This window comes from Heteronotia binoei, chromosome 1, assembly GCF_032191835.1.
Source record: "Heteronotia binoei isolate CCM8104 ecotype False Entrance Well chromosome 1, APGP_CSIRO_Hbin_v1, whole genome shotgun sequence".
NCBI lineage: Eukaryota > Metazoa > Chordata > Lepidosauria > Squamata > Gekkonidae > Heteronotia > Heteronotia binoei.
In genome coordinates this window covers 47,465,011-47,480,716 of record NC_083223.1, presented here as the reverse complement: position 1 = coordinate 47,480,716, position 15,706 = coordinate 47,465,011, and the positions used below count along the sequence as shown (strand labels likewise).

The 15,706-nt window shown below is 42.8% G+C and overlaps 1 protein-coding gene across 5 annotated transcripts in view; it reads left to right on the top strand.

Moving 5' to 3' along the window:
• Positions 1-12,461, top strand: part of GRHL1 (grainyhead like transcription factor 1) — a 77,906-nt gene extending 65,445 nt beyond the window's left edge. For all 5 annotated transcript variants that reach the window (XM_060234100.1, XM_060234117.1, XM_060234092.1 and 2 more), the window contains exons 13-16: positions 1,903-1,991; positions 4,487-4,572; positions 7,821-7,885; positions 11,639-12,461. In XM_060234100.1, the coding sequence (XP_060090083.1) occupies positions 1,903-1,991; positions 4,487-4,572; positions 7,821-7,885; positions 11,639-11,753 (355 nt within the window). In that variant the 3' untranslated portion in view covers positions 11,754-12,461. The remainder of the gene's footprint in view (positions 1-1,902; positions 1,992-4,486; positions 4,573-7,820; positions 7,886-11,638) is intronic.
• Positions 12,462-15,706: the final 3,245 nt, after the last annotated feature.

Below are 15,706 nucleotides of genomic sequence, written 5' to 3'. Positions count from 1 at the left end.
TTTACTGCAGTGTCCCTCTACTCTCTGTGTGTCTTAGTGACACTTATTTTGGGGTGTTCCTTCGAAATCCCGACGCTGGCAACCAATTATAGCAGCGCCCACCTCACGGCCTCACTGGATCTCTATATTTTCGTCTCTTCGGGGTATTTTTACTTGTTCTGTTGATGGGACCCCAGCAGCTTTGTTTATTCTTCCCACAAAATATATAGGCTCACGAGAACTTTAACTTAAACCACAGATTTATTGTAACAAAAAGTCTTAAACTGGGGATATGGGAGATATTTACACAGGCTTATTCTTTGTTCAGTTGTTTCAAGCTTACAGTCACTTTTACTTTCTTGGATCTCTCTCAGTTACACAGTTCACCGTTCCCTTTAACTCACTCTCCACCTCTAGCCAAGGTCTGGCCTCTTGGGATCGATGTGTCTAGTCTCACCCCTCGACTGGAGTCTCTCCTCTCAGCCCTTCTTGGTGTCTCAGACCCACATCCACTTCCTCAGCCTCCTCACTAGATCTTTAGAGTAGTTTCCCGGTGTCTGTGACCATTCTGGTCTTAACTGACTCACACACACACAGCCCTCTTGGCTGGTTTTGTCCAGCTGGCAGTCTCTGGAAGACTTCCCCGTCTCCGTCTCCAGCTTCCTCACAGGATCAACTGCCCTCTTAGCCCTTCTGGCCGGCACTAACTGACCCTCTCAGTCTCTGTCAGGTCCCCACTGGCAGACTTCTCTGACAGGCCTCCACTCTGTCAGACTCCAACTGACTGAACTCCTGCCTCAGCAGTTTCTCTCACTAAACTAACTTTTTTCCCCTCCCTGAGAGCTCAGAGCACTTTGCCCCCACCCTCAGGTCACCTGACGCAGCCCTGTGCGTCTTCAGCTTATGCTTAACCCATTGCTTTCCGTCACAGGGGGTTACCCTGCTTTTGGGGGCTTCGATCCACCACTGGCCAGCTGGTCAGCTCAGGGAACTCCACTTCCAAACAGGGACATCACACAACTCTCTGGTTTTGGGGCAAACTCTGTGGTTTTGAAGGCAAAAAACCATAGAGTTCCGCCCCCAAACCAGAATGTTGCATGTGACATTGCTACTGTGATGACATCACCACATTGGGGATGTCATACGCAACACCCTGCCCACTCCTGGAATGCCCCCCAGATCCTCCTGCTGTGTCGGCAAGGGGACCTGGCAACCCTAGAAATACATATTGTAATTTCCTCTGAGAATAAGCTGAGTAACTTTAAGTAGAAGATGAAGAAGATATTGGATTTATATCCCGCCCTCCACTCCGAAAAGTCTCAGAGCGGCTCACAATCTCCTTTACCTTCCTCCCCCACAACAGACACCCTGTGAGGTGGGTGGGGCTGGAGAGGGGTCTCATAGCAGCTGCCCTTTCAAGGATAACCTCTGCCAGAGCTATGGCTGACCCAAGGCCAGTCCAGCAGGTGCAAGTGGAGGAGTGGGGAATCAAACCCGGTTCTCCCAGATAAGAGTCCGCACACTTAACCACTACACCAAACTGACTCTCTAAATTTAAGTTTTTCCATTGTCTATGGAAGCCAAAATGGAAGAGCCTAGAGATGGAGAAATATGCTCTGCAGTGTAGGACTGCTTTTGAGTGCAGAAGAATGCTGTGGATATAAGATTTAGAATTCAAGCCCTTGTGACAGACTTGAGATATTTCAGTTAATTGGTGCTATGTAGTCAAGGATCAGACTGTGCACAGTATTCAGCAGCCACTCCTCACAATTTAACAAGGGGTATGCTAAACTAACCATTGGCTTGCTTATACTGACTTGGCAGTAAAACACACTAGGAATGGCTAAGATCCTGTGTCTTCTGTTTCCTATGAATGCAAATGTTGCTATAGCACTGTTGAATTTGTTTGCTTTCTTCTTGCAGCTCTTCCATGAAGAGGGGGTCTTACATCAATGAAGATGATTTTGCTGCCACCCCAATTAAACTGCCTAGAATAGAAGAACCTAAAAGAGGTAATCCCTGTCATCTGACGGGGGAATAAGAGTCCTGGATGGTACTGGGTAATGGACCTAGATGGCTTCTAGAGGAATGCACGCAGAAAGGGAGGGAGGGGAGGTAGTGAGGAGCCTTAGTGCACTGGTTACTGTACAATTCATGTGCAGGATTATCATGTTCAGATCAGCATCTGAACTCCTCAGATGAGACGGCGACTTGAAATATGTGATTTGGTGGCGCAGAAAACTAGTCTTTTAATAAACAAGTTCAGTTTCCCCTGAAGTTTGTTTTATGAACAGGTCTCCTTCAGCTTACACAAGGTTGTAACCCGCTTTGAGCAGTGTTCCCTCTAAGCTGAGTTAGCGTGAGTTAGCTCACAGATTTTTAGCCTCCAGCTCACACATTTTTGTCTTAGCTCAGGAAGGATGACCCCAAAGCACACTAATTTATGCAGTAGCTCACAACTTTCATGCCAGTAGCTCATAACATTAATGTCAGTAGCTCACAAAGTAGAATTTTTGCTCGCAAGCCTCCGCAGCTTAGAGGGAACATTGACTTTGAGTGTTAAATTTTTCTGCTTTGAAATGAATACCTAAATTACAAAACATATTATGCATGAGGGGTTTCCATGTGCAAGCAGCAGTTTTTGCCTGCCAAACAGATGCAATAAAGAAGGTTCAGGCTTTTGCTTAAGATTTTGCAGTCTGTGTATATGGGTACCCATCATGGGGTTATGCACATTGTACTTGAGCACTGAATCTAGATTACATAATATAATGAATCCTTGAGAAGGAGGAAATAGGAATGTTTACTTCAAAGAAAATAACACTTTCCTTGGTGGTGGGGTTTTCCCATGGAAGTGAACGAAGTAGGTTGACTTGATTTTTGAAAAATTATAGTGAATCAAAAAATGGAGGACATTGTCTGACACAATATAGTGTAGGTCTGGGGTGACCTAGAACTGCGTCCCTACTGAACTCAAAAGCTAGCAGGGCGACCTGGGGCCAGGTCACTGTTCCACAGGCTAATGTCCTTCATAGGATTGTCGCAGAGATCAAATGGAGGAAGGGGAAACCATGAGAGCCATACTGAGCTCCTTGGAGGAAACATGGGATAAGAATTTAAAGAAAATGCTAAGATTTTAATGAATAAAATGTACTTCCTTTCTTCAACTTCTGCCTTATTCTGAGGCATCCATTTTGAATAAATGTTTTAAACTAGCACTGTTGTCCTAATTTTACCCTGGCTGACTGACCTGTTGTATTGTAGTATAATCTTAATCAAAGGTTCGATACTGCTATCGCGTATAGCAAACAGACCTTTGATACTAGTTATTCAGAGGGGTAAATTAGAGCCGACCAGCCAATCTATTGTGCTGGACTTGCTTGCTTTATGTAAATAGCATAGCTGATCCTGTGTGGTGCCACATCCCACGTGCTTGAGTGTGGCTCTGGAATTGCACATGGTGTTTGATATCTTTTTAGCTTATTCGAGTATAGCCAAGATCAGTAGGTAGGAACAGAGCTGTTAACAGTATTTACTGGATTTATGATAGAAGATTGCAAATCCATGCTGGCCAAATTGCAGTCAGTTTAACTCCAGGTCACCTGGGTCTACTGATTTTGCTGGTCCTTGTGACTACAAGAGTACGGTAATTATACAATTGGGAGAGATGAGGGAGATGAGTTGCATGAACTCAACACATCCGTACAGATCAGGGGCCCCAACCTTGTTGAATCAGTGGCACTTTGAGAATTTTGAGAACAGATTGTGGGAACCATTACAGAATAGCTGCCCTGGGTGGGGTACTTTTAACTGCAAAATGGCTGCCACGGGACTGGCCCTGCCACTAGGCAAACTAGTCGATTGCCTGGGGTGCTGGCCTTCTGAGGGTGCCAGATTGGGTGCTCCCATGTGACTCGGTGATGTTATCAGTGGGGGGGGGGGGCAGAAGTTAGCCTTGCCTAGGGTGCCAGACAGTCTAGGGCTCGCCCTTCATGGGAGCTGGGACACTTACTTAGTACAGGAAGGGGTTTGTTGGTCCCTCACAGGAACTGTATATGACTGTTCTGTTGAAGTGAGTTTTGCTGCTGAAATTATGAAATTCAGTCTCAACAGAACACTCATACTTCGTTTATTAATGTAGAACGCGCAGTGGCATTATGGCAGCTTGGCCAATGGCTGTGGATTCTTTGCCACCACCATACTTTGATTTTAGAAGTAACGCTCTAGAATAGCGTCCTTGATTCAGGAGGTTTTAAAAGTGGTTCTGGTGAGACACATCCTCTGACCATTCGCAGAGGTTTGGGCTAGAATATGTTCAAATACTGTTTCTCATAGGCAGACCTGCAGAGTATCAAATGCTTGCAAAAGCCTGGGAAGTGCAGCCTTAAAATGCTGTTTCTGAATCAATCTAGGCACAGATAAATGTGTTATGCCTCCAATATTGGCATCCCCTTTATTGCCTGTTGTAAATTTAATCTGATTCTTCCATCACCTTTGCTTGTTCTAGTGTTGCTGTATGTCCGAAAGGAATCTGAAGAAGTCTTTGATGCCCTCATGCTCAAAATTCCATCGCTGAAAGGTCTAATGGAAGCCGTAAGTTGCAGGGTTGTTGAATCATCATTTTAAAAAGACATTTGGTAATTTTGTATATCCCACTGATAGACTACATGAATTGAACAGGCAAAACCATTACTATAGCATGTCCTCTGTATAAGCCTTTTGTGGACTTTGCCAATGAGGAAGGCAAGTTTATAAAGGCCCTGGGAAAGGTGGGGCAATCTCTAGGGATATGTGGGGCTTGCCACAAGCTGCTGCCCCCCCCCCCAGCCTGTACAAGACTTCTGGATCCCACCAGACTTCTCTTCCCAAGTCATTGTCAGTCGCCTGAGCAGCAAGGCTACGCAGTCTTTTGCAGTCCAGGTAATCAGTGGCTTCCTCAAGGAACATGAAGCCCTCTCCAAGTGTGGGGCCAGAGGTGGTCACCCTGATTCTGTCTGTCCAAGGAACAGCTCTGAGTCAGAGCAGTGACCAATCCACTGTGGGGAGGGTTGTGAGCTTCCAGGGAGGGCTTGGGAATGTCTCAGTATTACAACTGATCTCTCCATGCCATAGAGATAAGTCTCTCCTGGAGAAAATGGCTGCTTTATAGAGTGGACTTTTTGGCATTATACCCCACTGAAGTCCCTCCCTTCCTCAAACCCCACCATCCCCAGGCTCCATCCCCAAAACCTTCAGGAATATCCCTACCCAGAGTTGTCCACCCTAAGGGTAGGTCAAGACAGAAGACCAGTAAAAATATTGGGCATGCAGAGGCTTATGGCTTTGTGTACAGAGATGAGCACCATACAGACACAGATTCTCTTCTGAGATCACTTTCTGCCTTAATTTTCTATTGGCATTTGAACTGATCCCTGTTTTCTGGCTGAGTGCAAATCCCTGCAATATAATGCTTCCCTCAACATATGAAATCTGTTGTAAAAGAGGTGTACATTGGTGATGCACTGATGTGAATTGCCTGCCTTTCAAACAAGGAAATGAAAACAGTATTGATTTTGGGGGGCAGGTAAAGGGTAAAGTGTCTCTCTTTTTCTCCCCTTCATGCTGCAAAATGGATGAAGATATATTTTGCACATGCACCTTCATGCCACTAGGTGTATGCAAATTTTACTTTAAGGTAAATTCTTTTCTAGGAAATCTTGGGCTTAAAATATGAAAAATTTCCAGAAACATTACAATGAAATGGGTAGCTGTGTGTGTAGGGTCTTAATTGGACTCTTTCTATTCTCTAACTGGGGGCTTTTTTTCACAGTTTGTTTTTTCCCAGACCCCATGCAAAGCTGTAATGTATAGTGTCTTTGCCATCTTAACTCTGTAATGTGGTAGATGTGGAATACAAGCAGAATGTGCAGATTGCCTGCTGACATTGAGGGAATAAAGCAGAAGTTGAAGAATCTTTAAAAACAGCCAGTATAAATTAAGCTGTTGAGTGTTCTGCCTTTTCCTCCTTTTGTAGAGGATTATGGAGTTAAAAAGAACAGAAGTGTTAAGTTTGTATACACATCAAAGCTTGATTCAGGGGGGTATCTGTGTTGGTCTGAAGCAGTAGAACGAAGTTTGAGTCCAGTGGCACCTTTAAGACCAACAAAGTTTAAATCTGAGCCAAAAGAAAAGATTTCCAAGCTTTCTAATAGACTAGGAGCGTCCCTTCTTCCTCTGGCGCTTTCCAGCCAAAACAATCACGTGACTAGGAGGAGGGGCACTACTTCCTCAGTTCTCTCCACGGCACTGCTGGAGACCCCTAGAAAATAAGGTTCCAGAAAGTTCACAGCATGGCAGGAGGGAGGGATGTGTGCCTGCCCAGAAGACCACTTGATGAACAAGTTATAGGTTCATCTTTGTGGCTTCTGTTCAGTCCCACATGGGGAGATCAGCATGCTCACTGAGTGAAGAGTGCATGCACACAAAAACTTATACCCAGAATTAAACTTTGCTGGACTTAAACTTCACTCTATAGCAAAACTTGCTAACTCTGCCCTTGGGACCCAAATTGTGTTTCCTGATCAGGGGTTTCTTCATGACTTCTTGTGTCTTGCTTCTGTGATATGCATCAAGCTTGGCCCTGTTGTGAACTTTGTGCTTAAATGAGGAAAAGGGAACATGATATATATTGGCTGCATTGTGTATTCTTCTGCTTGAAATCAAGGGCCATCTGAGTGGTTATTCTGTACTAGAGTCAAGGAATCCTTTGGGCTGCTCTTATTTAGTGGAAATTAGTATTTGCCATCTTGATAAAATTAGAAAATTGTAGAAAAAATACTTTGCGTAAAACAAATTGGACGCAGAAGGATAGCAAACACTGTATATGGTGCTTTCTACGGCTTTTAAAAAATCAGAACGACTTAATTGCTGCTTTGGGGTTGGGGCACCTTCTTTTATGCTTTCCCCCATTCCAAACACATTTGCCTATTACTCTTGGCTAGTGAGGCCTCAGGCATGCTTTCTACCAGACGGTTTTTCATTTGATCAATCTCTCTGAGTCACCTGGACAGAATTACTGTATTCTACTTTTGTTCAAAAGCATTAACCCAAATAACACCAGTGTTTGTGACTTCTGCCAAGCTGGCCATGTATAGCAGTCATGCTTTCAGTTAGTTTGTCCAACATATTTTCATCTTGTCCTTCTGCTAAGGAGCGCAGGAGCAGTATTCCTGGTTATTCCATCACTATTTTATTCTCACAACAGCTCTGTAAAGTGGATTAGGCTGAAAGAAACAGATCCAAAATTACCCATAGTGGGTATCTGAACCCAGATTTCCTACATAGATCCTGGTTCCATCTGCTGTTACCCCATGCTTATTCTAGCTGCCACTGGAGAGGTGGGTGGAGAGCTCACTGGCCAAGGTGACAGACAGTCTCTTCATGGGATTTTGCCACTCGGGCATTTGTGTGTGTGTGTGTGGGACCACATGTTTGAAAGTGCTACCAAATGAATACTATGCCTTATATAAATTTTACCATCTAGGAAAAAAGGCTTGAATACTATAAAAACAAAAACATTTTGTTCCTAGAGAAAACAAATTCAGAATATTGAAAATCTGGGCTTCATTTTAATTACCCATGTGACAAGCTGCTGATTTCAGTGAAGGAAGCAATACCTAAGCTTTGATCAATATTATGGTGGTGGTTTTCATTTTGAGGCAGATTACTAATTCACCCAGATTCACAATTGTAGGCTATACAGCAGGCCTCTGAGCAAATATGTATCAAACAGAAATAACGCTTTTTTAAAGTGAGCTTGCAATGTTTCCAATTTTGCCATTATTTTTCATTTGTGCATATAGATCTCTGACAAATACGATGTTCCTTTGGATAAAATTGGGAAAGTTTTCAAGAAATGTAAAAAAGGGTAAGTACGTCTAAAATATCACCCCTCTGCAGTTTTGCAGGCAAAACTTGACATCTTACAAATAGTTTGACCTTTTCCCAAACACAAATCTTCTTTCCCCCCATACCAAATCTGTTTTAAACAGCAGAAATGGAGCTGGGTCCAATAATGTAGCTGCCTCACAGAACAGAGGTTAAAAAAAAAAGCTTATGTCAATTGAACCTTGCTGTATGAGAAAGAGAACTCTGGACTGCATCCACACTTTGGCCATGGAAAATGAAATCCCCTACTTAATTATCTAGACAAGAAAACTGTTTCCCTCCTCTCAGTTTGGTGTAGTGGTTTGGTGTAGTGGTTAAGTTTGTGGACTCTTATCTGGGAGAACCGGGTTTGATTCCCCACTTCTCCACTTACAGCTGCTGGAATGGCCTTGGGTTAGCCATAGCTCTTGCAGGAGTTGTCCTTGAAAGGGCGGCTGCTGTGAGAGTCCTCTCAGCCACACCCACCTCACAGGGTGTCTGTTGTGGGGGGGGGGGGAGAAGATATAGGAGATTGTAAGCCTGCTTTCACAGGGAGGGCAGGATATAAATTGAAAATTTTATTTAAAAGCCGCTCTGAGTCTCTGATTCAGAGAGAAAAGTGGGGTATAAATCTGCAGTCTTCTTCCTCTTCTCCCCTTTCACTGGATGGAAAGGGGATGAATCTACAGCAGCTTAGGAAAATGAAGCGATGAACATATGAAGCAGCCTTGTACTGAGTCAGTTGGTATATCTGGTACATCTTTGTCTGGTTTGTAACTAGCAGTGGCTCTTCATGGTCTCATGCTAAGAAGGGTCCAGCCCAGCACTGGCTACCTGAGGTCCTTTAGCTGTCGATGCTAGAGATTGATGAGATGCCATGTCCAAAATGTGAGCTCTCTTGCAGAACAAGCCCCCTCACCATGTCTTCTTTTGGAGTATCAAGAATACAAGACCTGAGGCTTTGTTTTCATAAAATGAAGTCTGTGAAAGGCCTGCTTTCTAAGTACAGCTTTCGGGGAGGGACAAGGCTTGGTGGTATAGTATCTGTTTTGCATGCAGAAGGTCCTGGGTTCAGTCCTCAGTCTTGCCAGTGGAAAAGATCCAAGTGGTGGTTGTGAAAGGTTGTGAACTCTTGAGAGCTGCATGAGTCCTGGTTGATGCGCTAAACTTCTGACTCAGTACGAGGTAATTTCATGTGATCACATTGCTGTTGAGAAGTTAGCCCCGAACTTTGCATATACTTGTAATGTACCCCATTAAATAAGGATATGTAAGTAAGAATGAGTGCAGCAAAATTTATTCTTTTGGGGTATCGTATCAATGTACTAGTGCAGTCAGGTTCACAATGCTTCCTTTCCATTACGGTTAAGAACATAAGAAGAACCCTGCTGCATCAGACTATTAGTCCATCTAGTCTAGCATCCTGTCTCACACAATGGCCAACCAGTTCCTCTGGAGGGCCATCAACAGGGCATAGAGGCTGAGACATTCCCCTGATGTTGCCTTCTGGCTCAGGGATTCAGAGGTTTAGTGCCTCTAAATGTGGAGGTTCCCCTCAGTAACTATAACCAGACTTATTCTCCATGAATCTGTCAAATCCCCTATTAATGCTGTATATTCCTATGGCCAGGACTTTTTTTGAACAGGAACGCACAGGAATGCAGTTCTGGCTGGCTTGGTGCGGGGTGTGTGGTCTGATATGCAAATGAACCTCCACTGGCTTTTTCTACAAAAAGTCCTGTACAAACCAATGGTGATGTCAGGGGTGTGTGGCCTAATATGCAAATGAGTTCCTGCTGGGCTTTTTCTGCACAAAAAGCCCTGCCTATGGCCATCACTACATCCTCTGGAAGTGAATTCCACACTTTAATCACTCTCTGAGTAAAGAAATATTTCCTTTTGTCCATCCTGGATCTACTGCCAGGGGTTTTTTTGTAGCAGGAACTCCTTTGTATATTAGACTACACCCACGGGATGTAGCCAATCCTCCAAGAGTTTACAAGGCTTTTCTTACATGGCCTACTGTAATCTCTTGGAGGATTGGCTGCATTAGGGGTGTGTGGCCTAATATGCAAAGGAGTTCTTGCTACAAAAAAAGCCCTGTTCAGTACCTATCAGCTCCATTTGATGCCCTTAAGTTCTGGTATTTTGGGAGAGGGAGAAAAATTTATCTTTGTCAACTCTCTCCACCCCATGTGTAATTTTATAAATCTCTATCACGTCCCCGTTAGTTGTCTCTTTTCTAAACGGAGAAGTCCCAGATTGTTCAGCCTTTCCTCATAGCAAAGGTGCTCCAATCTCTTAGTCATCTTGGTTGCCCTTCTCTGTACTTTTTCCAGCTCTGCAATGTCTTTTTTGAGATACAGTGACCAGAACTGTACACAATATTCCAAATGAGGCTGCACTATATATAGGAGCATTATAATATTTGCCATTTTATATTCAGTAACTGCCCTAATAATCCCTAGCAGAGGTGATCTTTTTCACTGCTGCAGCACACTGGGTTGACACTTCATTGAGCTATCCAATGTGACCCCAAGATCTTTTCCCCACTCAGTCTCAGCAAGTTCAGACGCCATTACCTATACTTGAAGTTGGAATATGTTTTGTCCAAAGTTTAGCTCCTTAAACGCATGGCTTGAAAGGCAAGCAAGCATACTTACAACTATAAATTCTGGATCTGGTTTAAATGAGCTCCTACTAGTTAGTGTTGTAGCATGAACACTTGTGCTATTATGTAGGGCTTAGGGTGGCTCAGTGCCAGTCCTAAAGGATTAGCTTTTTGGGCATCTCTGTGACTTGGCATCTTCCATAGAATTCTAGGGAATAATTGATTTGTGGCGGGAGTTACTGAGATTTTTCAGACATCATTAGGCACTTGACACAGAATTAAAATCCCCAAACTTTTTTGAGTGGCTCTGATATCCAGTCTTTCATGTGCACTCAGCATCTAGAGTGAGGTAAAGGAGCATAAGGGTCTACAGGAATGATAACAGGAAGGTGCCCATGCGTGCTATGGCTCCTGCTGGTGTATTGCTTGGAACCCACTTACTGCTTCTCCAAAGCAAACAGCTAATCCTGGCCTTCCCCCCAAATCACTAGAGCAGGAGGGGTTTCAGTAGAGCCCAGCAAGCATCACCGTGATGTCTGCAGGGAACATCCATTTGGAAACAGCTGCCTCCATCATAGCATGATGCTTTGCTTGGGACTTCCTGATGTTTTGTGGAACCTCCTGGAATTTTGTGATTAGACCCACTTTCTTTACACAGTCTCTTTCTAATCTCAAAATCCCAGGAGTCCCTAAAGGTTCAACAAGACTTTGGAATCCCTGGCTTACACACTGAGACCTGGGGAAGCAAGGACTTTAAGAAATCACCATGAAAACATTTACTTAGGATTGTTTAGTGCTCCTCTTGTTCTGTTCAGAATAGATATGTACCATCCATCTAATGCTTGTCTGTTGCCAACTGGCAGTTGAACTCCCCCTTAATGCTGGTCTAGATTTGCTCTGCATGGCGGAAACGCCATTTTGTGTACCTTTCCCCAGTCTGTTCACAAGGGAACAAAGATAAACTGCAGGCTTCATGTAATTTCAGCCCTGAGACCAACTCCTGTTTTGTTGATCATATCTTGCTAGGTCAGGCTTTTAGATGATGATGCCCATAGGATCTGATTTGCTCTGTGGAGTTGTCATTGGTATATTGGTTAAGCTTGATTATACATACTAATACTCTGTTTATCTGCACTGTCTTAGCATCCTCGTGAATATGGATGACAACATTGTAAAACACTACTCCAATGAAGACACCTTCCAGTTACAGATTGAAGAGACTGCTGGATCTTACAAGCTCACTCTCACAGAGATCTAGGCTTGTTTGGGGCCTTCTGTGTGGATTTCATATGAAGATTGTGAACACAAACCTCTCATTATTGTTGTCCTCAGGATTATATTTGCCTCTAGGGGAAAAGCCATTATTCTTCCAGAAAAGAATACCTTCTGTTGTTCAAGCAAAGCAGGTTCATTTCAGTCGTTCTGGCAGCAGCTCCTAGGGAATGAAAGTTTATCAAACTGATTTTTTCCAAAATGGCAGATCTTACCGAAGCACTATAAAATGACCGTCTGGTGAGATCACCTGTATATTCTCTTAGCTTTTAAATGTATGGGTTTGTTTCATCTCTTCCAGGGCTGTACAGGTACTGAATTCCCAATGATACTTGCAGGGAAGGTTCTATGCAGGTGTGGGATGGAATTTTACCACGTTTACTACAGAATAGGGCATATTAACTATCACTCATTCTTCAGCCCCATAGCAGGAATGCCAGACTGTCTAGCTTTATGAAGAACTTCCCCTATACTGAATCCCGTTGGACAAGCTCTGTTTGTATATAAGTGCAGTATATTTTGAAGGGTTGTAAATGTGTAAATATAAGTCATATATATATAATATATATATAAAATACCGTATATCTGGATATATATGCGTGTGTATATATAAAGTGATATCTGCAGTGAAGCCCATCTGAAAGGACTGCATGTCTGTTGGAATATAATGTTGAGAAAAGCTGCTTTGGTTCTAAACTATCTGGTGTCTTTTTGATCTCTTATAAGACACAATAGCCCAAAAAAGTAATTAGATACTTTATGCAATAACCACTGTCTTACTATCTTGAGCTGAGGTGGGTCTGGCTCCTATCTACAGTACCAGGGCTCAAGATTACTAGTAGTAATGTATCAATACTGAATCGCAACAAGAAGCGTGGTAACTTTTAAAGTGAAAATATAGAGAAGTAATGGAACTTTCTGAGTGTTAAGATCTAAGCTCTTGCATCCCTGAATGGAAGCTGGACTCATTTTTTCCTCTGAACTTCACAATAGGGTGGGCTTGTCTCTGGTATGCTGTTAAGCAGGTGAGCCACAGTGTCATCATTTCAATAGAAACACCATTATTCTCCCTTGACTTCTCATGTTACATTAGTCGTAATGTATGGTTATGCTTTGGTTCCCTGCCCTGTCTTACTTCTGGTTACAGCAAAAATGAACAGAAATAATTTCAGTCCTGCTTTGATGTTGAACTATATAAAACCGTGTCTTGGAACTGTAATATGGAACTGAGGTCTTGGGATAGTGTTCTTATTGAAATATAAATAGTAATCCAGAATGGCAGACCAGATATTCCAGATGCTTATTGGCAGGACTTGTTTTGTGGAAACAGCCCATCAGGAACTCATTTGCATATTAGGCCACACCCCTGACATCACCATTGTTTCACACAGGGTTTTTAAAGCCCAGCAGGAACTCATTTGCATATTAGGCCACACACCCTGACACCAAGCCAGCCGGGACTGCATTCCTGTGTGTCCCTGCTTTAAAAAAGCCCTGCTTATTGAGAATAACGTGACAGCCAGTGTAATGCAGTGGTTAAAGTGCTGATCTAGTATCTGGGAGACCCAGATTCAAATCAATACTTGTGCCATGAAAGCTTGCTGGGTGACCTTGGGCCAGTCACACACTTTCAGCCTAACCTACCTCACAGGGTTGTTGTGAGAGTAAAATGGAGAGAACAACTTTGGGGTGAAAGGCGAGATATAAATAAAATATCTTAATATAAATAAAATAAACATGGTTGGCACGCAAACAGGAAATCATGGGTCAGAATTTGACTACAGGCATTTTCTTTCACCCCAATCGCTTATCACATGACCATGTTCTGCATGCAGGTTTAATTTCCCTGGCATTTCTGGCTGAAGAGTCTTGGCTATCCAAGGTTGGGAAAAGCCTCTCTCAGCCTGAGACAATGGCGAATCAGAGCAGGCAATACCAATGTTTGGCTTAGTGTACTGCAGCTTCACCATTCCTATATGTTTATAGCTACCCATGGTGTTCTTAGTTTTGGTTGCAGACATATCCCTCTGATAAGAGGCTTTTGGGCCACCTAGCCATGCATATGCATTCAACATTCAAACTGCTGCTTCCCAGTTTCAAATATCTGCATCTCAGAGAAGTGACAGAAAAGAGCAAGAGTCCAGTAACACTTTGAGACTAACAAAATTTGTGGCAGGGTATGAGCTTTTGTGAGTCACTGCTGCTCCCTTCTTCAGATGGTATCTGAAGTAAGCAGTAACTCAGGAATGCTCATACTCTGCCACAAATTTTGTTAGTCTTTAAGGTGGTACTGGACACTCTTTACTACTGCTACAGACAGACTAACATGGCTACCCATCTTGATCTATCCTCAAAGAAGTGATGAAAGCTTTGTAGGTTTGTTATTTCAGGTGGGGATTTTAATGTATTAACTGCTAAAAGGTCTTCATGTGCACATTTATAAAAACTTAAGTATATGTCCCCTGGCAATATCATTGGCATGCTGGCTGCTTTTCTTTGGGTTCACGTCAGTCAACACATTTATCTTGTAGATGCTGCTGAAAGCAGGCTCTGCAGAGAGTGTCTTCTGCATATTGGAAGGTGGCTTATCATATGGCTTGCCCATATTGCCTGGAATATTTCCAACACCAGTCACAGAAATGTGATGTAATGCAGGTTTGGAACCTTTCCAATGCAGTGAGACTGGGAGCCAAACATCTGCATGTTAGCTGTAGTGAAACAGAAAAGGGTTTGTACCCAGTCCTCTGCAACATCCCTGTATCCAGGTGTTATATATTATGTTTGTGTAATGCTTGCTTTTTCAGGCAAAACTCTGAACTAGCAATATGTAATGGACATAGGCTGAAAACCACTCAAATCACTCTGATCACCTGATTGTTCCTTTTGGTTGTTTAGCAACCTAACTCTGAAGAATGAAATGGGCTAAATAGATGGAATGAACAAAAAGAGACTTCCAAAACAGAAATGTTGATGGCCTTTTGAAAGGTGGGAAGCAAACTGTATTACCAAAAACAAACAGCTTTTGACTCTGGTGCATTTAGAGTCACCAAGAATAGCAGATTTTGTTGGAGAGACTTTCTTTGGTAAAGGAATTTTTATACATGCAAATAGAAGTTAAGTGAACACTTATTTCTGTAGGAAAAACTGAAGTTTTACTACGGACAGTGAAAACTGGTAAGGGGAAAGGAGATGCTATGCAAAGGATGAATTTTATATATATATATAATAAATATTTATAAAAATGTCTGAACAAAATGGCTGATTATTCTTCTAGCACATGGGTTTTTTAAGCATAGCCATATTTTTATGGAAGTTATTTTGATCACCTTTTTGTGTCCATGTAATTGAAATGTTACTACAGAGCAAGAGCTATTACATTTTGTATATCTATTTGTAACCATTCAATTAACCTTACCCAGTGTTTTTATACATTCAGAAGGGATGTTTGCATTTGGGAAGGAGAAGCCAGTTCTATGCCTACAGGTATCTAATATAACATCCTCTCCCATGGGTCTCCATTCCAATTTCTGCCACAAGTAACATTTTTATGGTAAAGTGGTATGGCAAGTAAGAGGTGGCAAAGCCCAAAGTATATTCCCTGAGCATGCATACACATCCTCAGAAGTCTTGTAATCAGTGCTTCCTCTAAGCTGAGTTAGCATGAGCTAGCGCACAGATTTTTAGCCTTCTGCTCACACATTTTTGTCTTGGCTCAGGAAAAATGCCCGCAAAGCGCAATAATTTATGCAGTAGCTCACGGTTTTAATGCCAGTAGCTCACAAAATAGAATTTTTGCTCACAAGACTTTGCAGCTTAGACGGAACATTGCTTGTAATAGAACGTGACAAGCTACTAACTTAGATCCACTGGAAGGTTTGTGTAGTCAGAAGGGATTTCCATCAACAGAGCATGTTGTTGCTTCTGGGGGACAGAGAACCC